Source organism: Andrena cerasifolii, chromosome 4 (genome assembly GCF_050908995.1).
Source record: "Andrena cerasifolii isolate SP2316 chromosome 4, iyAndCera1_principal, whole genome shotgun sequence".
Classification (NCBI taxonomy): Eukaryota; Metazoa; Arthropoda; class Insecta; order Hymenoptera; family Andrenidae; genus Andrena; species Andrena cerasifolii.
In genome coordinates, this window is record NC_135121.1 from 9,728,214 (window position 1) to 9,755,699 (window position 27,486).

General features: G+C 42.1%; 6 protein-coding genes across 13 annotated transcripts; 3 read left to right on the forward strand and 3 right to left on the reverse strand.

The window, feature by feature from the left end:
* Nucleotides 1–665: 665 nt before the first annotated feature.
* LOC143368513 (very-long-chain enoyl-CoA reductase-like) lies at nucleotides 666–2,267 on the forward strand. Its single transcript, XM_076811312.1, has 5 exons — nucleotides 666–814; nucleotides 908–955; nucleotides 1,154–1,464; nucleotides 1,548–1,957; nucleotides 2,028–2,267. The coding sequence occupies exons 1-5, from the start codon at nucleotides 803–805 to the stop codon at nucleotides 2,153–2,155; spliced, it is 909 nt and encodes a 302-aa protein (XP_076667427.1). The 5' UTR covers nucleotides 666–802; the 3' UTR covers nucleotides 2,156–2,267.
* Nucleotides 2,268–2,391: 124 nt separating this feature from the next.
* Nucleotides 2,392–6,562, reverse strand: Tous (testes of unusual size). Its single transcript, XM_076811315.1, has 4 exons — nucleotides 6,070–6,562; nucleotides 4,490–5,999; nucleotides 4,235–4,408; nucleotides 2,392–4,155 (listed from the first exon to the last, which is right to left on the reverse strand). Exons 1-4 carry the CDS (start codon nucleotides 6,267–6,269, stop codon nucleotides 2,392–2,394), a joined length of 3,648 nt encoding a protein of 1,215 aa, XP_076667430.1. The 5' UTR covers nucleotides 6,270–6,562.
* Nucleotides 6,563–10,468: 3,906 nt separating this feature from the next.
* On the forward strand, nucleotides 10,469–11,548 carry Cox5a (Cytochrome c oxidase subunit 5A). The gene is made up of 2 exons (XM_076811246.1): nucleotides 10,469–10,797; nucleotides 11,124–11,548. Exons 1-2 carry the CDS (start codon nucleotides 10,590–10,592, stop codon nucleotides 11,375–11,377), a joined length of 462 nt encoding a protein of 153 aa, XP_076667361.1. The 5' UTR covers nucleotides 10,469–10,589; the 3' UTR covers nucleotides 11,378–11,548.
* A 1,629-nt stretch (nucleotides 11,549–13,177) lies between these two features.
* On the reverse strand, nucleotides 13,178–21,311 carry Ewg (DNA-binding protein Ewg). Of its 6 annotated transcripts, none has more exons than XM_076811236.1 (8): nucleotides 21,170–21,311; nucleotides 19,028–19,308; nucleotides 17,639–17,763; nucleotides 17,131–17,556; nucleotides 16,754–17,056; nucleotides 16,201–16,341; nucleotides 15,973–16,120; nucleotides 13,178–14,366 (listed from the first exon to the last, which is right to left on the reverse strand). In XM_076811236.1, exons 2-8 carry the CDS (start codon nucleotides 19,203–19,205, stop codon nucleotides 14,035–14,037), a joined length of 1,653 nt encoding a protein of 550 aa, XP_076667351.1. In that variant the 5' UTR covers nucleotides 19,206–19,308; nucleotides 21,170–21,311; the 3' UTR covers nucleotides 13,178–14,034. The 6 variants fall into 6 exon arrangements, with proteins under 6 accessions (XP_076667351.1, XP_076667350.1, XP_076667354.1 ...); XM_076811235.1 differs by lacking the exon at nucleotides 21,170–21,311 and adding an exon at nucleotides 20,652–21,003; XM_076811239.1 differs by lacking the exon at nucleotides 21,170–21,311 and adding an exon at nucleotides 20,652–21,001 and having other exon boundaries at nucleotides 19,052–19,308.
* A 15-nt stretch (nucleotides 21,312–21,326) lies between these two features.
* On the forward strand, nucleotides 21,327–23,321 carry Coq7 (ubiquinone biosynthesis protein COQ7, mitochondrial). Of its 2 annotated transcripts, none has more exons than XM_076811244.1 (3): nucleotides 21,327–21,475; nucleotides 22,545–22,713; nucleotides 22,793–23,321. In XM_076811244.1, the coding sequence occupies exons 2-3, from the start codon at nucleotides 22,557–22,559 to the stop codon at nucleotides 23,218–23,220; spliced, it is 585 nt and encodes a 194-aa protein (XP_076667359.1). In that variant the 5' UTR covers nucleotides 21,327–21,475; nucleotides 22,545–22,556; the 3' UTR covers nucleotides 23,221–23,321. The 2 variants fall into 2 exon arrangements, with proteins under 2 accessions (XP_076667359.1, XP_076667360.1); XM_076811245.1 differs by lacking the exon at nucleotides 21,327–21,475 and adding an exon at nucleotides 21,509–21,689.
* Nucleotides 21,684–26,690, reverse strand: Shf (WNT inhibitory factor 1). 2 transcript variants are annotated; one of them, XM_076811241.1, is made up of 6 exons: nucleotides 25,158–26,130; nucleotides 24,479–24,721; nucleotides 24,214–24,357; nucleotides 23,345–23,497; nucleotides 22,373–22,468; nucleotides 21,684–22,297 (listed from the first exon to the last, which is right to left on the reverse strand). In XM_076811241.1, exons 1-6 carry the CDS (start codon nucleotides 25,309–25,311, stop codon nucleotides 22,071–22,073), a joined length of 1,017 nt encoding a protein of 338 aa, XP_076667356.1. In that variant the 5' UTR covers nucleotides 25,312–26,130; the 3' UTR covers nucleotides 21,684–22,070. The 2 variants fall into 2 exon arrangements, with proteins under 2 accessions (XP_076667356.1, XP_076667358.1); XM_076811243.1 differs by lacking the exon at nucleotides 24,214–24,357 and having other exon boundaries at nucleotides 25,158–26,690.
* Between the last annotated feature and the right edge of the window lie 796 nt (nucleotides 26,691–27,486).

Sequence of the window (27,486 nt, forward strand, 5' to 3'; positions counted from 1 at the left end):
TATTGTCACCTGCAAATAAAGAAATTACGCGGCTACATTTTACAATCCTTTCGTTTTTTACTCATTAACATCGTATTTACGTACTTTACAGAGAAGAAACCTACGTTACGTTAATGAAATCCATTAACAAATAATATAACATGGTACAAGCTGCTTTATTAGTGTAAAAATCGATTATTTCGACAAGTTTATATACTTTACGTAACTTATACATATTGAACGATGACATTTAAATAATCGCTGCTCACGTACGCAGGTTTATTGAATTTATTCATAATGACTACATGCATTATTAATATCATGGAATACTTCTGCCGTCGCAAAGGCCAAATTTAATTCACGTGCGACAGAATCTACCGTTTCGCAAACTCTACTTATCGAACGAGATACGAAACGGGCGATCCAATTGTCAATGAAATTATCGTATAACAATTTAAAAAAAAAAAAATAAACAGCGCTAGAAATATTCCGCTCAGTCAGTCGATTAAATAGAAGCGTGTGCCCTTATAAAGTCTAATGAGCGTTCAAAGTTCGAAGCCGTACATTTCTTCCTGCTTATCATGATCGTGGTTTCATTGCCACATATTCTGTAAATATCACTTTGAAAACTAAAAGTCGAAAGGATTTGATTGGCTCCACGTGAGAAACTCGTCCCGTCGTACGATGAAAACGATCGCAGCGCCGCATTATACCGCTCGCTGCAATCGTTACCATAGTATTATAGTGCGCTCGAAGCGTGATCGTCAGTGATCGTCGCAGGGACCGTTTCACCGCAGACACATCGATATTGGGCAGATTAATAATGGCAATGGAGGTATTTATACTCGCACCATGCACAGTAATCAATTATGTATCACCTCTTATAAAAAGCGATTCATATAATGACGTACTTTTCTTCTTTTTTTAGATTCAAATATTGACCGCGAAGTCGTCGAAATTCGTGGCCAATGTGACCGTAAGTAGTAAATCTGCGGTGTCAAAGTCCACCTGGCAGGAAAAAATGTAGAATTTGCATTCTTGTAGCTCGCTCCTGCTTGCTCGGAAGTTTCGAAAGTCTTGCTTAATGTTTAACCACCTACCTTCAATTAAGGAGTAGAATGCGGTCTTAATGACACACTCTAGTTGAATTTTCTAATTGCTGGTGTAATTTCAGGTAAAGCCATCTACAACGATAGGGGAAGTTAAGGAAGAATTACATAAGTTAAAGAAAGCACCACACGTTCACAGGCAAAGCTTGAGGCTAGACTCCAAAGGGAAAGCACTGTCTGACTCGGAAACATTGAAAACCATATCCGTGTCCGATGGTGGAAAATTATACTTAAAAGACCTGGGCCCTCAAATCAGTTGGAAAACTGTATTCTTGATCGAATACGCCGGCCCATTTTTTCTATATCTGTGGATATATCAGCGCCCGTGGATCTTCTACGGCGATGCCGATACATCCAAATACAGTACTACCGTGGAGTAAGTTTACGCGAATATCCATCGCTAGTCGAGCGATTCAACTCTCTCCGATGAAAATGATCCTATTTTAAACGCAATTCCAGCGTGGCGGCTATCTGTTGGTCGGTGCATTACGCGAAGCGGCTGCTAGAAACATTGTTCGTGCACCGGTTCAGCCATGCAACGATGCCACTGCGGAATCTTTTCAAGAACTGTTCGTACTATTGGCTATTTGCTATGTACGTGGCATATCACGTGAATCATCCGTTATTCACAGCTCCAAGCAAACTGCAGTTTTATATTGGCACAACCATGTTTGCGCTTTGCGAACTGGGTAATCTGAGCATTCATTTAGCACTGAGGAACCTGAGACCACCGGGAACAAGCGTTAGAAAGATACCTGTGCCTACTAAAAATCCATTCACTGCACTGTTCAATTGGGTGTCCTGCCCAAATTATACTTACGAAGTCTATAGCTGGATCGGTTTCACTATCATGACTTCCTGTCTTCCAGGTAAAAACGCGCTTTTATTTTCATCGAAAGGAGTAGCGAGCGTAACTACATGCAATTGTTATATTTTCAGCTGGTCTGTTCACTTTTGCTGGTGCGTATCAAATGGCTATCTGGGCTCTAGGAAAGCACAAGGCGTATAAGAAGGAATTCCCTCAATATCCAAAGAGTCGAAAAGCTATCATTCCATTTGTCCTATAAATGTTCCATAAATGATCGTACTTTAGAGACACGATATTGGTAGGTCTTGCTATCGTGTTTCCGAATTTTGTTACCGACATTTTTATTCATTGAATAAATAACTTATAATGGAGTTTCGTAGATCTTATACACTTACGTTACTTGTATTCGCGCTTTTAAACCTACATTGCAATCATTCAAATGTTTTAGAGATTATTTCTTGTGCAGAAAGTACTCTAGGCCGTATATGTCAGGCTTTAAAGAGTGACTTTAGAATCCAGCTCTTCGCAAGGCAATCTGCTTATTAAATTGTACATGTCAGCCTTTAATGCATCTATTATGTTTTGGCATTCTTGCATTTGAGATTTATATTTATTCTGCAATTCATCGTGCTGGTAACATGCTTTGTCCAACTTCATTTTCGCCTCCCTCGGCTTGATGTACTTTGCGGTCAAGCCCAGAAGGCCTTCCATATGCATTATATGTTTCCTTGCATTTTTCAGCTCTTCCCTAAGAGCATTTATCTCTGCAAGCAACGTAATATTTTCCTCTATCGTTTTATCTACACCTTTACTACCGCCCGAGGTATCTTTGAAGACTTGTCTTCTAAGAGAAGCTATCGTTCTCTCCAAATGATCCCTTTGCTTCACAAACTCGCACTGCGCATCTAAATCCGCTTTGCGGCTGCGTAAGAACTCGTCGTTTGAGCTGTACTTGTGGTACAATGCTGTTACGGCAGCTTTTAACGCTTGCGGCTCTTGCACGACCCCCGACGCGTCCAGTATATCTACACGAATTTGTTTCAAAAGTTGTTGACACCTTTTGTTCCGATGTAGCTCGCATTGCAATTCACGCCTGGTCGCTCCCAATTTCTCTCTCAATTCGTGCAGCTGTAACTCTAAACTGACGTTGGTCTTGTGGAGGTTCACAAGCTCCGTTTCCATGTCGTGGATCTTTTCCTTAAGTTCCCTGATCTCTTGGTCCCGCGGTTCTATTTGATTCTTCAGCTCCGTGATCTTGTAATTCAATACAAATTTATACTTCTCCAGTTCTTGAGTCGTCCGTTTCAATTCGTATATCTGATGTTCCCTGTCTTGGACCGTAACGTCCCTCTCGTTTATCTCTTTCTTCAGTTCCTCCTTATCTTTCTCCAATTCTTGAATGGTCTTCTGAAAGTAACCGTACTCGCCCTGAACCCGTTGCATCTGTCTCTTCAAGTCCTCGATATCTTTCTGGCTGGCTACGTATCTGTTATGCATCATTCCAGCCTCCGCCTTTACCCGCAGGTTTAACTCCTTTTCCTCGTGCAACTGTGTCTCGTAATTCGTTCTTATCTCCAGTATTTCCTGATCGGCATCGTCCTCCATCTGCACCGTCATCTCTTCGTGCACTCGCGCCTGGTTCGCCATCTCATCCTGAGCTTGCTCCAACTGTAAGTTCTTCTCGTGAAGAAGAGCCTCGTACTTGACCGTTGCTTTCTGTAACTCTTCGATGCCGTGTCTTTCTAATTCCTCCAAACGTTTCTCATAATCGTGACGCATGTTGTTCTTGTTATCCTCCAGAACCAGATACCTGTCGTATTCCGTTATAAGTTTAGCGTCATAGTTCACTTCCTGTTGCTTCATCGTTTTCTCGTGGTCCTCCTTCATCTTAACTATTTCGACGTTTATCGTGTTCAGCTCGGTTTTGTGATCTTCGTGCAGCCTGGCTATCTTGTCTCTCAATTTCTCGATAGCTGCGCAGTATCCTTTATGCAGATCCCGCACATTGTCATTATGCTGAAGCTCTATTTGACGCATCTTATACGCGTGTTCGGTTTCCAATTCCCTCATTCTCACGTTCAAGTTGTTAATCGTCTGTATCTTCTCCTCCAACTCGCCTTTAGAAATTAGCACCTCGTTTGTGTACGCTAGCTCTTTCCCTATCTTTCCTTTCCCTTCGGGGTAATACAATTTCCATATGCATAGACCACCGTCAACAGCAGTGGACACTAAATACTGTTCATTGTAAGACAGAGCGATCTACAACAGAGGACAAACAAGTAGGATGGTCATTTATTATAAGAGAATTGTTATAGCATATATATATCTCTTTTTCCACCTTTGTAACGTCGGCAGTGTGAATGTGAAACTCTGCAGAATCTATTGGCTCTTGGAGCGGACATTTCACTGACAAAACAGTACCACCGGGGCAAATGAAAAACAGAGCTTGATCCTCCTTCCCTAATATCATGGCGTACATGTTTACTTTTGGCATATTATACTCTCGTACTACCTAATCAAGACAGTTTACATTGTTCTTCATACCGTTTCAAAGAAAACTAGTAAGAAAACTGGGAATGGTGTAAATCATTACCGTATTATCCTTTATTTCACGTATGACACTATCATCGGCGATACAGTATAAAACTGTTTCATCAGCAGAAAGAGCGATATCATGCAAGCTCATGCCTCTTAAAATTATTTCTGCGGAGCGTCTACCGGTGCACATATCCCATTGATATATAGCACCCTCGGAGCCCAGTGTTAGCAGCTTCGTGTCAGTTTGAGACCACAACAGAGCCTTCACTCTGCTAGTGTGCCCTTTTAAAATAAACAAGCTAGCAAAACCAACAACCGAATAGACCCGTACAATGTTTTCGTTTACAGCTGCGAACATATGGCCGCCATGACTAAATCTTACGGTCTTACAGCATCTTACAGGGAACTCTTCCATAGGCAACAGATCGTCTATTAATATGGTCATAAAGCGTAACTTGTCACTGAAACCGATCAAACAGAAAAGACCTGTAGGATGCAGCGCGATCCCACAAATGTCTTCTGTATATTGTTTAAGTAAAATCATATTTCCTGTGTCGAAGTCCCACAGCCTTACGCTATAGTCGAGTTCTCCGCAGGTCATGAAAACCGACTTCCAAGCGCACATCGAAAGACTGCTTATGGGTCCGTAATGCAATACCTGGCCTATGATTTTTAATTCCTGCGGCTCTGGATCCACGTTCAGATCTGGGCCCCATAATTTAGCGTAGAACAGTTGGGGCCAGCCTGTTGTAACTATCAGGCGATCGTAGCTTAAGTTCACATTTATACAATTGACTTGATACAACTCCAGGTTATCGCTCTTTGATACTTGCGATGGAATTACATAAATATTTCTCTTTACGTATTTATGCTGGCCACTTTTTTCAAAAAGTATGATCCTTTTGATGCCATAGGCGTACGCAAATCCTTTTTGAAACGCAACCAGACCACGGACATTATGTTCCCACAAAGACTCCTGTCTCGTGTCCAAAGTTGCCGTCGAGCTACTGGACGGTATAACATATTCCTCTCGAATCCTGAGATTCATGGACACTGTATCCGTCGCTTTGTAAATGTTTTTCAAGTCGCCGTTCTCTAAGTAGAGAATCCTGCCATCTCTGGTTCCAGCTAACAGTCGGTCTGGGTTCAACCAAGTCATCGAACATATAAGCATATTATCTGCTTTGGAGAAACCATACGGACGCCATACAGTATCGGAAAGAGTTAGAAATTTAAAAGTGTGTGGACCGCCGACTGCGACTACTCCTGCATCAGATGGATTACAAGCTAATAGATCGACGATTGCCAGTGGATATTGAGGAGTGCCCACTTTTATACTAGATTCCACTTTTCCTTTGTCCCAATTATAATAAAGCATCGTTTGATCGGGTTCCCCTGTAACGGCTGCTAGATATTTATTATCGAAACTGAAGCCAATACAAGTGAACTTTGTTACACCGGGAGCATCGTAAGGTATGCCAAGAAGTTTCTTCCTTTTCAGTGTTTGAAGATCGTAAATGGCTATAATAGGTTTGTCTCCAATTTCGCATGTTGCTAAGCTTTTCCTTTACAAGAAGGTATGCATGTACTGCGTGTAACACGGAGGATAAAAATACAAATTATATTATGGCTTACTTATTAGGAGCAACTGCAATTATATTTATCTGACTTTTATCAGGCAGACGTATCAAGTTTTGCCGACGTTGAGGAATATTATGAACTGCTATAGCATTCCCAACAGGATATACAATTTCTGCATCCGTAATGTAATTAGCATTTGAAATTATGTCAGTTTTTAAACCATAGAACACTCTGGTTTGCAAAGTAACAGGCATCCTGAAAATGTCCTCTTTGCCCAAAAGAATGGGCGAGTAGTTATCAGATTTATAAAACCGGTACGCAGGTATACTAGTGTGTTGCTATGAATTGTTTATATTTCCGTAGCAACAGACCTATTTAATTGGCATTAAATGTTAGCATCAGAAATTTAAATGTTACTTTTCATCTTCGTACAAATAATAAATAACATTCTCTAAACTTGTGCGATATCCATAGTATATCGTTAAAATATTATTATAATTAGTGAAGTATCAGTCTCCGAAGATAAATTTATGCTTATTCAAATCTGCATGTATAGCATGTATCATCGACGAAGTATAGGCACAGACGAGGTATAGACCTATCAAGCAATGTATTTTTGTGTCGCCGGTTTGGGGGGTCCTAGGACCCCCTTACCATTTTAGTGTCGCATGCAACGTTACCGGTGAAGTCTCAAAACAGATTGTAACGCTACGCGTGGTAGGAACTAGAATTAAGCACGAGTAAAACTAGGTTATGTTTTGAGAGTTAAAGCCCGTGATTTACAAATGTTTCTGTTAGAGTAACAATTTAAAAATCATCTTATGAACATATTCCGTTCAACGGAAGAGAACGGAGGAAGAAAATAAAACGATATCACATTCGTCTTTTAACCTTGCTGTCCTATTCCGGTTTATTTAACGCAAAACAAATTTATTTAACATACAAATTTATATAAACAACAACATTATTTGTGGAAGACATGCTTTCATGATGTAACGTGGAATACCTCGCAAAGGAATTGTAACTTGGTATATTTCAATAAGATGCTGAAGCAGAGAGGACTTTAAAAATTGTCAAAAACCCATCAGTTCGAGTATCTTGCTGAAATATTCCAACTTGCACTTATCCTTCCACTGTACTTGTGTTCTGGGGTCCGGTAGGAACAATCGAATAACATTTCAAGTTCCATATTTTATTCTTACATTCTATCATAGTATTGCAAGTTAAAGAAAATCTTATCCGACTAGAATATTTAACAATCGCAGCCATCGGCTCGGTTCTCACCGAATACCAGATCTCACCACGAGGAGGTTGCTGCGTTTGGAGACCCGTAGAGAGATAGATGGAATCAAAGTTCCATCGATCTCCCTGTACATGAAACCCTTAGCCTACTAAACCAAAGAGATGGATGGAAACAATGTTCCATCGATCTCTTCGGTTTAAATACAGAATCTGGGGAACTGCCAAGTGATCACACGTTTAAAAGAAATTCAGGACAGATGGGAAGACGAAGGGTATACCTCTTTCGACATCATATTCTCCTAGTACAAAGCCCAATTTTGTGCATTCTGAAAATTTTTGCCAGATTTTGGCCCAGGTATCAGGAGAACATGAAGCGAAAGGAGGTATTCTGAATTTCAGCTTCGAAGGCATCCTCGATTCTCTCTCCGAAGACGTTACTTAGTGCCACCTCTTTCGACATCATATTCTCCTAGTACAAAGCCCAATTTTGTGCATTCTGAAAATTTTCGCCAGATTTTGGCCAATATATCAGGAGAACATGAAGTGGAAAGAGGTATACTAAAGGGTATAGCCGGTTAAGATGGTCAAATGTGCCCTTGAACCGAATTCGACTCACGATGAATCATTCGAAAGCTTATTAAAAAAGAAACATTTGTGGCAATTTTCAACTTCGTATCTCCACCCGGAGGGTAGTAAAGGGCAAAAATAGGAAATCAGGTTTTTGCCGAATTTCTCCTATACTAGGGGATGAAAAATTTTGAAAAAAATCAGAGGCATTTCTGTTATCGGGGCACATATTAGAGAATTGTTTCAGATTTTTAAATTGAAAAACCAAGCTGTGAAAAATGAAAAACTACGAAAAAATCGGTTTTTAATTTTTTTAACTGCGGCGCAACTAATTGAAAAATCTGAAAAAAATTCAGGACAATAGTAACAATTATACGTACTTACAGTAAAAATATAATTATAGTGCCAAGCCTGCTTCGATACACAATCGGCATTTTTCAGCATTTTTTCGTAGTTTTTTATTTTTCACAGCTTGGTTTTTCAATTTAAAAATCTGAAACAATTCTCTAATATGTGCCCTGATAACATAAATGCCTCTGATTTTTTTCAAAATTTTTCATCCCCTAGTATAGGAGAAATTCGGCAAAAACCTGATTTCCTATTTTTGCCCTTTACTACCCTCCGGGTGGAGATACGAAGTTGAAAATTGCCACAAATGTTTCTTTTTTAATAAGCTTTCGAATGATTCATCGTGAGTCGAATTCAGTTCAAGGGCACATTTGACCATCTTAACCGGCTATACCCTTTAGTATACCTCTTTCCACTTCATGTTCTCCTGATATATTGGCCAAAATCTGGCGAAAATTTTCAGAATGCACAAAATTGGGCTTTGTACTAGGAGAATATGATGTCGAAAGAGGTGGCACTAAGTAACGTCTTCGGAGAGAGAATCGAGGATGCCTTCGAAGCTGAAATTCAGAATACCTCTTTTCGCTTCATGTTCTCCTGATACCTGGGCCAAAATCTGGCAAAAATTTTGAGAACGCCCAAAAATTCGGCTATGTACTAGGAGAACATGATGTCGAAAGAGGTGGCACTAAGTAACGTCTTCGGAGAGAGAATCGAGGATGCCTTCGAAGCTGAAATACAGAATACCTCTTTTCGCTTCATGTTCTCCTGATACCTGAGCCAAAATCTGCCAAAAATTTTCAGAATGCACAAAATTGGGCTTTGTACTAGGAGAATATGATGTCGAAAGAGGTGGCACTAAGTAACGTCTTCGGAGAGAGAATCGAGGATGCCTTCGAAGCTGAAATTTAGTATACCTCTTTCCACTTCATGTTCTCCTGATATATTGGCCAAAATCTGGCGAAAATTTTCAGAGTGCACAAAATTGGGCTTTGTAACAGGAGAACATGTCGTGGAACGAGGTGGCAAAAATAGAAAATCAGGTTTTTGCCGAATTTCTCCTATACTAGGGGATGAAAAATTTTGAAAAAAATCAGAGGCATTTCTGTTATCGGGGCACATATTAGAGAATTGTTTCAGATTTTTAAATTGAAAAACCAAGCTGTGAAAAATAAAAAACGCCAAAAAATGCTGAAAAATGCCGATTGTGCATCGAAACAGTCTTGGCACTATAATTATATTTTTACTGGAAGTACGTATCATTGTTACTATTGTCCTGAATTTTTTTCAAATTTTTCAATTCGGTGCGCCGCAGTTAAAAAAATTAAAAACCGATTTTTTCGTCGTTTTTTCCGTGTTAATACTTACGGGAATGTCAGTGACAGCGTGAATTTTTAATACTTTTCGGCGTCCAATACGTGAAAGGGTTCTGCTACACGCAATGCACTAATAAACAATATCATCTTGCAATTTATAGCTTGCACGGGCTTTGAAGAAATATCATTTTTGAGTGCCATAGTGTCTTGATCCCCGAGATGCATTTTCGGAGAGAAATCCGCGTGAGTCGTTGACAAACCGAGCTAAAGCATAACGTAGCAAAAGCCTACCCTCTATATCACACTCTTTCTCAAAACAAGTACGCACGTAAACAAGTACGCACACACCTTTCAGCATTTCAACACATTTCAGAGCAGTTGCTGAGTTGGACGCTGTTCATGAGCAGATGCCACTACATTCAGACCTCAAATTATGGGTCGGTAACACAGTTTGGGTGGCGACACGAACAGCCATAAGGTGATAGGTCTATCCTATACCTTGCCTGCGGTAAAATTAACAAGTGAACGCGGGAACCAGACTAATTTGCACCGTGAACACGTCGTTATTATCTTTTCCTCTATTAACTTTACCGACTTCGGTGATTGTGTCGTGATGAGTTTCCCGAGTCACCGTTCTTAATTATAGAATGCGCGTGAAAACCTCTAATTTTTCACGAAGTCGGTATTTCAATTCGTGCAGCATGAACTCCACGGCATGATTTCAGAATACTCGCTTTTTAAGTTGCTGCACCTGCAAGCGGAGTCAATTTTCGCCCCACAATCTCTCTTGCAGGTGCAGCGCGAGAATCTGATCTGAATTCGAATTCAGAAATTAATCACAGTTATAGCAGCATTTATAAGGAATTCTCAATTATAATACACCAACCTAGATCTATATTATGCGATAGAATATTTGAATATCGCGGCGCTTCGACATCGGGCGTGCTCCAGTGGCTCTAATATTGGTAGGAGTGTGAAGTCGGATCCGAACCAATTTCCGCCTTCTATCAGGTTTACGCAATAGGCAGTCCAAGGCAGTCAGTGATCGTTGGTTTCCTTCTGCCTTGAATCTACCGAGTCTTGAGTGAGACTGAACAAAAAATGTTGCGTTTCATGGGAGGACGTGTACATTCCATCGTAAGGAGCTCGATAGTACCGCGCTGCGCGGTTGTTGGAGCTCAGAATATCCGTGCCTCGCACGATGGACCCCAAGAGACCGAGGAGGAATACAATAAAAGATACGTGTCTTACCTCAGTCGCCCGGAACTCGACCACTGGGAAATTCGTCAAGTTATGAACACACTGTCTGGTTAGTAGCTACGCAAGTTAACAGCTATTCGCCTCGACGACCACGTTCAATTTACGTACCTTTAAACACTGCTCGCTGTGACATTTCTTACACATCGAACGTAATCTCTCCTGGGTCATTTAAATTCGACGGCTGTATTCCGTTTTCCGCACACACGAGTGCTCCTTTTAAATTCTGCGAAGGAGTCCCGATTCATTAGCAGATAACATCAAGGGGACAACTAATAACGCAATGATCTGAGACTTCAAATATTTCGCGTAGCAATTTTGTAACATGTACTCCGAAGATTCGATTCACCAGTTATCACTCTGTTTCCCTTATTTCAGGCATAGACGCTGTGCCCGATCCAGAAATTATTTGTGCAGCAATGAGGGCTTGCAGGAGACTGAACGATTTTGCTCTTGCTATAAGAATCCTTGAGCTAGCGAAAGATAAATGTGGATCTAAAGTTGAGGAGATTTATCCGTACATCCTGCAAGAAATCAAACCTACTTTGGACGAATTAGGTATCAACACGCCAGAGGAACTTGGTTACGATAAACCCGAATTGGCACTACAGTGTCCTGAAGACATGCATTAAATTATACGATTAAAAGCCGTAAATATAGTATTTATACATAGAAATACATTTCATTTGATTCATTCCTAAACAAGGAAGAGGATTAACCTTTGAACGGAAGAAGGTGAAAGAATACTTTATGTACATACCTGTTACCACATGTTGATTTAAATAAACGATCATCGTTGCTTACGCGAATGGCTCTGCTTTACGCGAGGCGCTCTAATAATTAAAAGGGCGGACGAAAAGATATCGGCGCTTATGCAACTTCTACCGAGACTTTGAATTAACAAAACGAAATGATATGTATGTATTATATTTTAATTGCAACTTCCATTGGTTCTTCGCGTTGCTTCTAAACTCTTAGTGTTCCTTCGATTTACCATTTTTCTTTTTCCTTGCTTTTTACATCAAAAGTAACCAAAGCGATAAGGTGACACAACGACGATGTATGTACAAATTACATTGTAAGATACACAGCGATAAAGTCATGTATACGTACATCTATAATTATCTAAAATGGTATTACATATAATTTTCGAACGACATTCAACTTAATTTACGCTTTGTGTGCTTTGTTACAAACAAGAACAAAAAAATATAACATGGTCTTACACGGGAGTATCAATATATTACATCTACTTTTTCGTTTGTAATGGCCACAGCTTTAAAAAAAACAATTATAACAATTAATATCTAATCTTTGTGATCTGCTCTACCGATAATTATTAAATTTAACTACTTTCTCCTATAATGTTATAAAAACCTTCTTTTTTTTTGGTATCGTTCGTACTTGGTGTCAAGGGCAGTTTGTTGTTTCAATGTTACGACTCTGCTCCTGACATACGCCTTGAAGAGAAGAGCGTACTACGCACCTGCAGGAACTTCATTCATGATAAAGACACGCGTACCAATGAACATTAACTAAATAAGTATCACAAACTCGTTACTAGAATTACTTCGAAAATTTATACACACATATGTATATATATAATATATATATATATATACGCACGTATAAAGCACACAAGTTAGTATGTAAAGATACTAAAAAGTATAAAAAATGTAAGTAAGATCATTAGGGAAATCCAGACCCATTCTTAAATGTCAATCACGCATCCCTGGCAAAATTCGATACCGCAACATTGAAACAAGATTGCACAGAAAAAAATAACATTTCTCCTAACTTTAGATTATAGTATAAAAATGAGTTGGCATTTAAATGCATGAAAACGTTTCAACTTTTCTTCTTTTCTTTTTTCATCTTCTCGTTAACAAGGAAAATAAATACATTCTCGATTATCTGAAAATGAACCGTAAAGAACAATCCACGATTGCTCTTTATTTCTACATTCTGCGCGTTGCTAAAATGAAGCAGAATGAAAAGGAAAAGTTTTCCGTCTACAAGAATTACAGTGCTCTTTACAGCATCAATTAAAGTACTCTTCTAATACAAAACGTAGTATTAATAGGATAAAAATCAATCACGTTTTATGGGTGTGCATCGAGACCTCAAATCCGTATGTCTTACTTTTCAAAAAATTATATCTTATAGCCTATTTGTACCCGTCAGAAATGCTTAATTCTTTTTTTTTTTTACCGCTACTATCAATCATTAGTGTATATTAATATGTAGTGTTATATGTCTCTACCGCCAGAAAAATGATTTATTTTTATAGCTCGATTTATCATAAAAATAGGCTACATATTTTTTTTCCATTCCATCTAACTTGATAGCCAAATTTTATCAACTCAATCGATCTGTTCAGATCGGGATCCTGATACCGCTGGATTTCGATTACTCTTCATTGGATCTCAAAGTTCTTTTTTTTTACATGCCACGCACCTTCTATAAATACTCCTGAAATCTTAAGCAGATCAAGGAGTATCCTTTTTCCTCATCAGAAAAATTGTCCGTCGTCAGATTTCGATGAGTCCACAATCACGACGAATTACATCGCTCACACGTTTTACAGTATCGACTCGTTGAATTAAAACCTCATCCAGATTATCAGCTTGATATAATTAAATTATACACTCTGCATCCGTTCCTCCTCGTTAAAATAATTTAACGGAAATCTTAAACTCTTTGGTATATCGATCGCCCTTAAGGCGACCCGATACTAAGACTAGACGAAAATATTTTATACCCCGCTCGTCGGAAAACACTCGTTTTCCCGGTCCACGGGGAGGATACTGTAACTACAAATGAATCGATTGAAATCGGTAAAGATTTAACGATCTGTTTGCGTTCGTCGAGCGCAGGTGGTACCCATCTAAAAATTAGTACTATCTTCGAGAAATCGAATTACAAGTGAATACTTCTAAATGTCTACGATGAATCTTAAATACAAATATGATTACACCCAGGTCCGATGGTTAGTCGGACATCCAATCATATATTCACGCCCAGAAACATATTCACTAATCGTTCGCTGCTCTCAACAGGAGGACACACTACACCGATGACTTGGAAAATACACAATCCTTAATATTTAATAACACGTATCGTTTCTAATATTCTCACTCTTTCCCCTTTCTCATTATCTCTTTCTGTTTCTTTCTATTTTCTTTCCCTCCTTTTTTCTCTCTTTTTTTTTATGAACACCACTAAATGTGCACCCGTCGCATTTCGGTGTTTAACGTAAAAGCTTTTCGTATTAACTATGCAAAACGCTTTATTCTGGACTAGAGACGGTTTGTTGTTGCTGACTGTCCTCGTCTTTCACCACTTCGGCCTGCATGGCCTTCGTGAGGACGTTGGCATCCTTCAGCGATATCACTTGAAGAACTTGGTGCTCGCCTGCCGCGTTTATCATTGTCATGGGATGCCCCTGAATAGTGACGGCCTCGATGCTAGCTTCTCCATTGCCTGGCTCCACCTTCGGTACTTGGACCATGGGCGTGACCACTTGCATCGTACCGTCACTCTGTATATTGGCAACCATAGTTTGATACATACTAGCAGATACTGGTACTGTTATTACCCCGGACACGGATACCGGATAGCCTGAAACAGAGAAGCGCAACTGTCCTGTGTTCTGCCCTTGACCAGGCATTCTCTGTATAGCAAACTGGAAAAAGACTTGGCAACGTAAGAAGCAACTGTATGCAATTTCAAAGCCCATTGATGTTACAAATTCTTTATTAGAGAATGTAATGCTACACCCTATCGTGCTATCGATACTACCAGTTTACGATACAGTTAAGGATTTAACGAGCTACAGGAATTTTCTCTATTACTTAAATTACACTTATGAGAATGAAGTGTTAAAACCGTATAAGATATCGATAAAAAATAAAGGTCTATATTAACAGGGTGTGCTAAAGAAAAGTAGATATACTTACTATATGGTAACTATCTGACCGTAATTGTTTTTTTTTTTTTCACTTGTAAAGGAACATTTCGCGCCCACGTTTAGTCTTTATCTTTTTTTCTGGCACACCCTTTTAACGTGATCATATTCATTAATACGCAAACATAATCCACATCTACGCTTAAGAAAAATAAGGCATTAATAAGAAGCAACAGATGTTTAAGCCATTCTGTAAGACTGTAAACAGGTGGATTGTAAAAAAAAAGATTGTATAAATACGGACTCGATCGTTGGAAATATCGTATAAATAGTTTAATAAATTAGAGGCGTTGCTCGCGAGTAGCTTAAACAAAAGCTGCTAGATACGACTATAAAATAATAAAACATCAACAAAAAATACTCTATGTACAGCAGTTTTATTTCTCTTTTGTTTAATTAATGTAAATAACCAATCTTCGGTAGTAGTGGTAAGTAGTGATTGTAGAACAGGGACAGGTTCTTTTGTGATTCGTGAAGTACCTTCCTTTATTTCTCGTTAAATTTAAAAATCTTAAGAATCCATGTAAACCAGCCAATTCTACCGGTTACGTCACGATTCGTACATCCCAGGATGTTACGAAACCCGATCTTTATTCAGAGGAGTTACAGACTGCACATGCAACACTCCATTCTATAAATGTGTCGCGTCTGAATGAATTCATTTCACCGTTTAAAAATAATATGTAGATGCATATACATATGAATTTATCTCTATCCTTTCATAATTGACTCCCCTCTCTAAAAAGTGCTTCAAATATCATCTCGGAAAGAGAATAGTCTGTCCAACATACACAAAAATAGAAACACATACCAAACGCCACAATATCAAGGGCAATCTATAATAATCTATAGTTGTTAGACTATAGATATCTTTACGCGGCGTTCCAGCGTAATTCGTAAAAGAATCAACACTATGGCCGTACACGCTTCGGATGCTCCTCTGCTCGTCTCTTTCTACGTTCTACCATGGATTCTTAAAGATAATATTAAAATAAAGCTGTGCATAGCTCCTCGAATGAAATTGTCGTATATGTACAAGTACCAAAAAAAAAGAAGAAAAAAATATGAGGAATCGACAAACTAATCGACATTCTACTCTCGTTGTACAAAGTAGTAGAACAATTAGGTAGTTTCTCTTGAATGGAGCGTAGCAGACAGCATGCAAAACAACAAAGGATCCTGGGCCAGAGTAAAAATGAATTCACTGCTCAAGTAGCTCCTGGCCGGCGACGGTGCAGAGCCTATAGAAAACTGTTTTACCGTGTCCGTCTTCTCCTGTGAGAATGATTTGACCGTCTTGACCTAATGTCGCTTCTGTGACACTGTTCAGGTCGACGGCAACGCTAGTACCCTCCGCGCCGCCTGCTACTTCAGCGAGGGCTTGTACCTCCCCTTGGCTCGTGTGAATCTATACAGAAAGACATTCATCCTCAAATTTATTGCGCACTGTTGACCAGGTAACGTTCGAAAGAATCGATGGCAACTTACGGTAGCAACGCCTTGAACCTGGGCCGTTGTACCGTCTGGTAACGTAATTATTGGGTTACTAGGATCCACTTGGATTATGGAGACGGTACCGTCAGGGTTCGTTATCGTCTGCAAAACTGCCGTGGGGTACTGGGCAGTCATCTACGAGGAAAGCAGAGCCGTTACTTACAATGCAGGTTAACGTTTACCCGTGAGTATTTAATAGAGCAGAATGTGCCAAAGCGTACGAAGAAACAAAGGGAACTGCAAAGAATCTTGATGCTCTCACGAATGTAAGCGTTAAATGAATTTTGTATGATTGAAAATAAGACAGACGAAACTCAAATAAGGGAAACCAAACACACGAACATAAATACGTGTTATGTTCAAATAAACGCAGACACTCTACGGAGGAATGTAAAGAGACGCCATGACGAAACACGAGTTTCTGTGTTCGAGTTATGTATATTATCAAGACGCAATCTTATTGATTCGAATGTTACGTGAAACTGTTTCGATCATGTTGTTTCGTTCAATTCCTTTCTTTCTTTTGGTACACTCTACCCACTCCCACCTGAGTGGCAGTGGCAAGAGTTGTAGGAGACGCGGCAATGATTTGTGCTGGTGAAGAGTTTCCCTTAGATGAATCGGTGCTGCTGAGCCGAACAACTCCCACCGTCTGTTGTTGCTGCTGCGACTGCCCGCCTTGCCCTTGCCCGGACGAGTGTGACGGATGTGACGAGGAATGAGGGGTTGATTGTTGTATTAGTACGTTCGACTTATCGTCTTCTTCGCTGAATGCAGGCAGAAGATCTTCTCTTCCGTGAAATTTATAACAGTTTATTACTATTTGCCTTAACGCGTGTGTCCACGAAATCTGGAAGGGACATTACATCCATGAGAAAAGGATTCCTTTATAACGGGCATTCCAAACTCGTCGAATTGACAAACCTTCTGTTTCTCATCCTCGGATCTCGCATCCATACGAACATTTGCCCAAGGTAGTTCTTTTGGCCACCACGGTGGCCGTGTACTATCCCTTCCCCAGCCGGGTTTACCCCTGCCCGTAGAATATTTCAGCATCAATGGGATGAACGCCCTAAGTTGAGCTTGTGTCATTTTTTCCACTGGAGTAGGTATGCCGTCTATTATAAGGGGTGGCAATTCGTATAAAGATGGATCATCTTGTACTGGCGGTGGAGCTTGTTGTGCGAGCGCACTCTCAAGTTCTTCCATAATAACATTCCTTAAATTTTTTACTACATCTTCTAACGGTTTCGCTCCAAATACTTTATAACTACTGTTTGGCTTTCCGGGCGTAGCTACTAATACTACTGCTTGTTGTCCAACTCTCGTTGCAAATTCATCTATGGTTTGCTACAATAATATGTTATACATGAGTAACAGATTACGATAGAGCGTAAATTCGATCGGGAGTTCAAATAGCGCTGCCACTTACTCTGAGCTTCCTTAGGAGTCTGTTTTGTTGCCTCTTCCTAATGCTGGGGTTTGTTTCGAAACTATGAGGCCGCTTCCTCTTTTTTGCCGAGACGATGGCGGCGGCTGCGGCTACGCCAACAGGGCCTAAACGTGCATATTATTAACGATATGGTTTCTGATTTTACAATTTCACACCGAATAACATGTCAGTAAAATATTGCAGGAAACAATGGAACGAATTAATTCGGAAGTTGTGACGCTTGATTTAAAAATATCGTTACTTTAAAGCTTTAAACGGAAGAATTATTCTTATTATCTTCAGAATCTACATATATTTTACTGACACATCAATACATATATTTCTAGTCCATACAAAACATCAGAGATGCGAAAGCGGTAGTGATATGAAACATGCTTGATATCTAAGAGTATATAACATAAAATCAGAGTCAAATTATGTGAAATTAACACGAAGAAAAATCATTATTCATGAAATATACTCTTGGATTTTTCTTTGAATACGGTGAAAATGAATATCTACAAACTATTACATTTTTCTATAACATTTAGATATCGAACATAGCACGACAAGTTTACTGAACAAAAACGAAATACAAACACAGTAATGAACTTGATCTAACATCAAGGAGTCGCGATATCTTAAAATCAGCACAAAATGAAATGATACGTAGATAAACATTAAATACAATAATACAAATGGTAATTGCGTACAAAATACAAATATAAAAATAGTGATTCCATATGTAAGTAAGATATTAATGACGTAAGCAAATAATATAGCACACGAACAATGTAAAAAATGCATTCAGTGGTAGTGTGTCTTTGTCAATTTAACTTGTATCTATAAAAAGAAAATCAATACATACATGCTGCACTGTCAATGACATAAATACAAGAAAGAAAAATGTAAAATAACTAAAAGTGTTAATGATATTAGAACTCAAAGTAAGATTCTTCTTTTGTTCACTTTTCAAGATCATGAATAATTACCAGAACGGATGTATCATTGGCAGGCAGTATCCACTTCTATATCTTTCTATTCGTCATAAATCAACACAACTTGAACTCTATACAGTATTTTTCTCTAACAACACGAATAAGTGAACACTATAGAAGAGTATAATATTATTTATCAATTCTAAGATAGTTTAACTTGTGTAGAAAATTTATTTTACGCTGTTAAGAACCTTGATTATCGCTACTTTACTTATATCAATGACTCTATGAATATATGTTACGAACACCGCTAAATTCTTCCTCTTTAAATTTTCATGAATCGGTCATTTAACATCATTGGTGCACCCTGTATGTTACTTTTAATTTGCAAATGAGAATAATTAGAACATAAGTAACTCAAAAGGTGAAAAAGCAAAAAAATGGAAATCACCATTAGCGTGTTTGATTTGCCAACCTGCAGCGGCGAGCTGGGCCGTAACGTCATCGTCCATGGCAGCCGTGAGGAGGTCCCCTTCCTCGTACGTTTCGGACCCACTACTCGGCTCGTCGTCATCGTCGTCTGAGATTCTATCCATTGTGCCTGACTCTGCGTTAGGCAGAGATACCATATCCTGGTCCTCGTCACCTGGCTTCTCTCCTATTCTATTGCAATGCCCCGTCGAAACAAATGGACTTTGATTCCTTCAAGTTTTCCTTCTACATCACCTTTGCCTGTATTAAAAGACATAAGCTAATATCAGAACCAGTGTATTAAGAATGTACAGCATACTGCTGTAAATACGCGAAACCATACAAACATAAAGAAAATTTATTTTTATCGAAGTTGAAGTTGCATATGTTTGTTGTTATACGATAAAAGCCTTCTGCATTCATTTAGCATAAAAGATTATGTAGATACAAATGCTAATAAGATAACATGCATGCACTCCATGGTTGTTTGCCTGAGTCATACATGAAACTTTTTACAGCTGTTCCATTCATCTATCAAAGTGCCTCTTTATCTTTATTGAAGCAAGTAGCCCACAGTTCAAACCACCCGAATGGGCCAAATGTTATGGTAAAATACAATGAAGTGCAAGATTGAGCTAATGCATTATAAATAAAAGGTGTCTTATCTTTAAATAACTTTAAATATAAATGCAACAAATATTTGAGTAGAAGTACAAGTAGCTGTTCCAACTTCTTGTACATTATAAAGGCATTAGAAAAGCATGGTGTTCTACTTGTACAGAAAGGGTAATTGTATGATTGAAAAAAAAACGCTACATATAATTAACAAAAACCGATCGAGTAATTATTCGCGTGTAGAAAAGTACGACAATGAAACATACTGAGCGATAAGGGCAAAGTGTAGAAGATAAGAATCCAGGATGTCGATTGATTGCGCGGTCGGGGCGAGTTTATAAGAGCTAGAGGCAACGGATCCTAAGTCGGAGCGTTTCCCGCGCGTAGAATCGAGATTCGCGATTCGCACGCGACCTCAAGCGTGAGACACACGCGGATGGGATGGAACCCTTACGAAGATCGGAGAGCGCGAAACAGAGGTCGTAACGTGAACGTGATCGTTCGACATCGTCCCCATCGCCGTCGCCTTCGTCGTCGCCGTAGTCGTCCGTGCATAGGCGAGGAGCATTCGTAAAGCACAAACGAAGCATAACGGATCGGTGTTGAACTCGGCATGACGATGAGGCGTGCTACCGAGCACCGAAGCACCTAGCACCGAGCACCGTGCTCGAAGTACCGAGAATCTGACAGACAAGCGAGGGTAACGATAGACAGCCGCGACCGCGGCCACCGTTAAGGAAGGCCGGCTGAGAAGAGTCGTGGCTTGGCAAAGTCGAGCGTGACGAAAGACGAGAGGACAGAGAGAGAGGAGGATGCGCCAAGCCGCGCACACGGCGCGTTTATTCGGCGATACACGTTTGGGGGGGCAATGAAAATGCGCAGGGCACACGCAAAAGAGACCACCTCCGGGGCCGCAAAGCTCATGACCGCGATGGTACCGCGGCGAGCCATGGAGCAGGCCCAGTGAAAATCGCGAGTTGCGTACGCACCTTGTGTGTCCCTCTGAGTGGTCACCCGAACAGGGAGGGCTCAGGGTTTCGCGTCTGCGGGGAGGCCGCCGCGCCGTCGGCTACGCTCTCTCACCACGCCCTACGCTCGCGTCTCGCGGTCATCTCGCCAGCCGTGTGTCAAACCGCCCGCTCTCACCCGCACAGCACAGCACAGCAACGCGAGCCTGCTAGCCACGCGACCACCTTCGATCTCACCGGGCGTAAATCGCGTGCAGCTCGCGCCACGCCGTAACAACACGCACAACAGCCGCCATAGACACCATCGCCAGTTTCGCCAGCGGCCGTCGTCGTATCGATCGGCTACGCGGGCGGCCCTCCATCTCCACCACAACAAACGCGGCAGCGAGGCGGCCATTTTGAGCGGGCCTGCGCGGTGCACTCCAAGCAGACGATGCGAAATTGCCCTTATTTCGCGATCGAGCGACGCCCGCGCAACGCCCGGCCCCGCGACCATCGCTTATGCGCTAATCGCGCGGGGATTATTTCTCACCACTCACCGATTTCCCGTGAGAATCCGCGAAAATCCACCAGCGACCACGGAAACACGAACACCATATACATGTATACGGGTCTGGAATAACGTGATTGGCCGCCACCGCTGGGGTACGCGTCATGGCGTCCGCTCGATCTCCGTTCCCATTGGCCCCTGAAACACGTGACTCCTGCTGCACGGCGTTCCTGGAACGATGTTGCCGAGTCTCAGCCTAACCTAACTCCTAGGGCCTGAAACTTCTTGGCGGACCGACGATTCCACGATTCCGTCGCACTCGTTGTTTTGACGTATCGCCACGAACCACGTTTCCGTAGGTATTCCACTAAATTCATGCGTTTCCATCATTCGGTAGAGCAATTACTATTCTCTTCTATTTAATCTCTCTGTCCCTGTGACCAGGCGTTGTTGTCGCAAATAGTCTATGGGAATTGAAATTTGTTGTATTCCGAATGTCAAAGTGATTCGAAGCGGCACGCGATTGTTGCGGCGATTTATATAGCATCGGTACGATACCAATCTTTCGGGTAAAAATACAATTTTATTCTTTTTTTTTACAATTATTACAATAAATCTAACAATATAAAAGTATATTATTAAAAATAATATTTAATAGTATAAAATGTTGTAAAGCAACTTTACATATCACATCTGGGGTGGGGTAAATTCCTAACTATACACCTTACTTCGAGTGGCATTAAACCAATTAGATTTAGAAATGCTGTTATATCATTCGTTCATTTCACGAAAATAATACTTGAGCGTGTAATATCATTTTAAGTATGAGAATTAGCGAGTTCGTCGCGAGGTTCGTACAAAGGATTCTTTTATAGTTTCTTACTGGACTCCGTCGCATCGATCCAATTGGTTGTAGAAGCAATACCACGATGAAAAATACCTTTCTACTTTCAAGCCCAGGGCTTATTCTTGTTGCACAGTTTCCCGAACCAACCAGTTTCGCAAAGACACGTATTGTCAGGCTGGCAAGTTCCATTCCTGCATGCTCTTGTGCAAGCGGAACGTTGCGGGGATCGTCTGCCAATTTCGCAATGGTCACCCTTGAAACCAGCTGGACATCTACAGAGATTGTTACCTTTACACTTCCCTCCGTTTAAACAGGGTATTACACACTTTGCTAAAAGAAAGAGATTCGTTACGGGGGCACGGCACTTCTGCTTGGAGCATTATTGGTAGGACTTGTATAACTTACAAAATTCACAGTGTAATCCAAAATAACCTTTCGGACACTCGCATGTGTCTTTTTGTACACACTTCCCGCCATTCAAACATTTCTCCGCGCATATACCTAGAATTCATTACACTTTAGCGAAGGTACAACAAAGCTTCAGGTGACGGTTGCGATGAGAAATTTCTTTTTCAAGTTTGTAGGAAGAATGCTGCGCTTAAAGCAGCTCGGAGTTCGACTGGCCAGTACATCGGCAGCTTCGGGGACTACTAAGTCGCGGAAGCTATTAGATTCGGTTATAAGGGTAGATCATGCTGGAGAATTAGGAGCCGATAGGATATATGCCGGCCAAATGGCTGTTTTAGGTATAAATAATATAAGAATATCAGGAGCTAGTTGTTTCCTCAAGGATAAACTTAAGTCTAATGTGGATACGCAAGACAGGTAGCACTCCTGTTGGTCCAACCATTCAGCACATGTGGGAGCAAGAGAAAAAGCATCGTGCGAAATTCGAAGACTTAATAAAAAAACACCGTGTAAGACCCACTGTCTTGACACCTGTCTGGAATGTTGCCGGCTTCGTTCTTGGCGCCGGTACAGCTATTATGGGAGAGAAAGCAGCTATGGCTTGTACTGTGGCTGTTGAGACAGTTATCACAGAACACTACAACGACCAATTGCGTACGTTAATGGAATGCGAGGATGTGGATGAAGAAATACTAGAAACAATCAAAAAGTTTCGGGACGAAGAGCAAGAGCATCACGACACGGGCATCGACCACGGCGCGGAACAAGCGCCGTTCTATCAGGCTTTAACAAGTGTTATTAAGCTTGGTTGTAAGACCGCTATATCGATATCAAAAGTTATATAATTTGCTCGACTATCGTATCGTGTATACGCGCTGCCTAGTATTACGTTGTAGTGTATTATCAGTTTAAAAAAAAAAAAAATAAAGTAATTCATGTTTTATGTGTTCTGTGTTGATTTCAAAATACCTCCTTCGCAGTATGGTCCCTGAAATCCTGGTGGACACGAACAAATACCAGGAGCTGTACAATTCCCGCCATTCATACAATTCGGATAACATAGTGCCTTTTTGCAATGGGGTGGTCCCAAGTATCCATCCGGGCAAGGTCCAGGATTGGGTTCTGCAATAAAAGTATTTTAAGACTTTCCTGTCGTTGGTATTAAATGAAAATTTCAACAGAGATGATAAGTGTAATAATAAAAGTATTTAAACGAGAGCACGCGGTTTCCATGCACACTGTCGCAAGCACAAGTCCCATGCATAATCTACATTTCATTGATTGCCACCTCTGTGCCATAGGCAGCGACGATTTATCGCGGGGAGGAAACACAAGCGGCATCGAATGATTATTTTCCGCTACGCCCACTCGAATTTAAGCAGATAATAGCAATTATTGCATATACTGGCCGTCGTTTAAGGAACGCATCGGTCACTTAAAATACCTTTATTAGCATAAATTTCGGGGATATCTCGAAGGCAGAACAGCCATGCATTCATTCGGCCGCAGAAGCTAATTAGGCAATTGTGAACCACGGATAAGAGGCATGCAAATAGGCTGGGGAACTTGCTTCGTCGCGCTTGAAGACCAGCGTGGATCCATGCTTTGCAAAAGTGCTTTATAGAATTATCGGTTAAATGGAAACAGTCGATGTACTGATTCGAAATTTACACGCACCTCCGTTTACGGAAAAGCGCCGCGAACAAGAGTGCTCGGATTCTATCGACTGTTTCCGTTCGAGGCATGCAGCGAATTAGGCGACCAATTATTGCTGATACAGAACTGTGCGCGTAAGTAGAGAGATCGTGATGATCGTGGGCGCGAATCGCGGCACTCACCGCGCACGGTGCATTCTTTTCTCAGGTTAAGGCGAAGGGGTGTCCCGTTTAAAGGTTTCCCCTTGCGTGTCTCGATCATCAGGCCGATGCCCAATTGCGCTATGCCCGAGTTGTTACCGGAACAGGGCAGGAGGACACTGAATTCTGCGATAAGAACCGGCACAAGTCCATCGCAAAAGAAATTAATACACACGCTATTTATCGACTAGTAAATTAATAAGATTTCAAAGCTTCAATGAAAATTGAGAGAAATGCGAATTCTTACCCTTCGGCCGCTTGGGCACTCTTCCTTGCGGTTTGATCGTGATAGATGGAGTCTTGAGGATCGACTCGTCGAAGGATTTCAGTCGATAAAAATTATAATAGTACTTCTTCGCGCCAGATTTCCACGTGAAGTTCACGTACGTCACTTCGCTCGGGATGATCGGCAGTTTGCTCTCGAACTCGGGATCCAGAAGATAAGACAACACCGTGCCCTCTGTGATCGCGAATATTTCCATTTCGAGCCCTAAACGTGATAGAAAGAAAGTCGATCACGCCGTTGCCCCTTTTCAAGTATCTAGATCACATACACCGTTACCTAAACATTGCGATCATTGAAACTATTTAAAAAAAGTTTTATCCTTGCAGGTTCTTTCATGATTAACAAATCTCTGCCTAAACTAGATAGATCGGCGCAACGAATACACACAAGATTCAACAATCGAGCACTTAAGTTAGTATTCAATTACTATCGACAGTCAAACCAGTACTTAAAAAGTGGCACGAACTCTGTCGGAGCCTCTTTTTAAATCAGTAGCTACTGCTTGAAACCTGCCACTAAAATTCTCGACGAGTAACAAAAAGGAAGAAAGAAGATAGCAGGATATATCTCCGGTAATCGATGCCAGAGCGAAGGTTCCGCGGAAGGTTCGATGCCGGCCTGCGCGTAATGGGGAACTCACCGCTGAACATTTTAATCTGTTGCTGGTCGATCCAAAGGGAGATGTCACCGGTCGGTTTGTGCCCATTGCCGGAGCGATGGTGATGCCTCGCGGCCGCAGTGTCCAGGAGCAGAGCGATCGCCGCCGAGGCCAGGGCGGCTGCGGCCCACTGCATAATTAACGACGTGCCGCCAGGTGTTGCACGGTTTATGACTAGCCCCCCTTGTGGCTACGGTTAAATCTATCCCTCTTTCTCTGCCTCTGTCTCCCTTTCTCGCCACGGTCCTGCTGGCTCGTCGGCCAGTGTGTGCCTGCCTCCGCTCTCGGTGTGGGCGCGCGAGCGCTCGCGCGCGCCTACGTGTACGTGCGCGTAAGAGGCGATCGAGGGGAACACGCCGCGATTCGACCCGTGAAATTCGGGATTTCACAGCCAAAAGCTCGAGACGAAACGGGCACGTTCTCACGCACGCGATCTAACGAGTCTGGCACAGCCGGGGAGAGGAGCCGACGATGCGGCGGCCGGTGGTTCAGTGGGGATCAAACTCGCAATCGACCGACCGATCGACCGACGACCAATTGCCGATGTTCGCTCGTTGGCGCACAGCCGCCCCGCTCCGTCGATAATGCAGGTCCGGCCGTACTCGCGCGACGCCGAGCCAACGAGACGAGCATTTACACACGTGCGTAGGGGCCGCGTCGCTGCGGCAAACTGACTGACTGACTGACTGACTCAATGAGAAAAGGCCTGCAGCAGCCGAAGAAGAAGCAGCAGCCGCAGCAGCAGCAGCAGCAGCAGACCGTCTTCTTGCCCGTGAGACCGCGACGCGAGATCTCTATCTTCTTTAAGGGTCCCGATACGTTCCGGGGATTAGGGTGCGTGCACAACGATCACAAGTGTCGATATCGTCCGCTTCTCCCCCACGAGTGTCGATCGATCGTCCTCCCTGCCCCGTGACTTTCACTTCTTCTTTTTTCTTGTTGTTACTCTCGTTAACGATTCTTCTTCCACTTGCTCGTAATTGCGGGGATAGGTATCGCCCGAGCGGGAAATTAATTTCGTTTCGAACTCGAATAGCAGCGGCTGCTTTACTATGCCCCGGTACGATTCCCATGAGTCGGGGCCGTGAACTTTAGTTCACCGGCGAGACAGCTCGACCGATCGAGAACAATCGACTTCATGTGTGCTTAATTACAGCGCAGTGCTGCTGTTGCCAACCGATCCAGTTCCTTGTTTATCTGGCACGACGGCTGTCCGGTGATTTTATTAAAGCCGGCCTTATCTTGCCGATAAACATCTGGCGGATTTATCTACCGGCGAATCGGAGAGGCAGAGACCCGTCCGCGGTATTTTACGGCCCGCCAGTCGGTACCGATCTGCCTCTTCACGGGACTCTGGAATATCGTATACGCGGATATATGGAAATCAGAATTCGGATTAGCAAATAAGGTGAAAAGAAAGATCGGCGGAAGGAACCAGTTTTTAAACGTCTTTGGCCGGGGGTCCCCTCCTCGTTTCTTCTTTCCATTCTCTTTCGTACTTCGCTCTTCTATTCTTCCCTCCCGCTCCTCGTGCCCGCCTCCGCCCCCGCCCGATCAGCTCTGTCTCTTTGCATTCGGCAAAGAGAATTTACCGCGTTGCAGGTCGGACTTTGTTCTCTCCTGGCTACCACCTCCCGCCGCTATCCCTGCCTCACTTCCGAATATACTTTGTACGTACTTCGCGTGCACGCCCGCGACGTGTCCGAGACCGATCGATCGAGCGTGGAACGATCGAGAGGATCGTTGGGGCCGGGATTACCAGGCACGAATAAAATTGCGACAGTGCCGGGTGGGGTGAGTCACCTCCAACTTTTTATCGGGCGTTCAGACCTTCGGTGCAAAAAGTTAGATCGATTGAAGGCTCTTGCTTCCTCTTTCTTTGCACGGCCGTGCTACGCACCGCGACTCTGGAAACTGAAGATCCACTGTTTCAGTTTTATTTATCTGATAACAAAAAAATCGTCCGCATTTTTAAGGGTCATTCCATGCCGTGAAAAATTTCATCGTTTTCAGCGTGTCCGCGAGCTCCTCTTAGCGCGGCATTCTCCCCGTCGAATCTTCGACTACACTTCCATGGTCGTTTTGCAATCCTTTACAAAGGCCGGCTTGTTAGGTGCCGTGCTATATACGACATGCACGATTTTACACTCCGCCGCTTGCGGTCGGTCGGGCCGCAAACATTTTTCGCGCCTAGCGTAGACGAGTGGGCTGGCTCTCTTCGCGATCGATCCGTCCGCGGAACACCGGCGATCGCCAGAAACTTTCTACAAACAGGTGCGAAAGGTACACACGGGGCTCTTCAAACACAGAA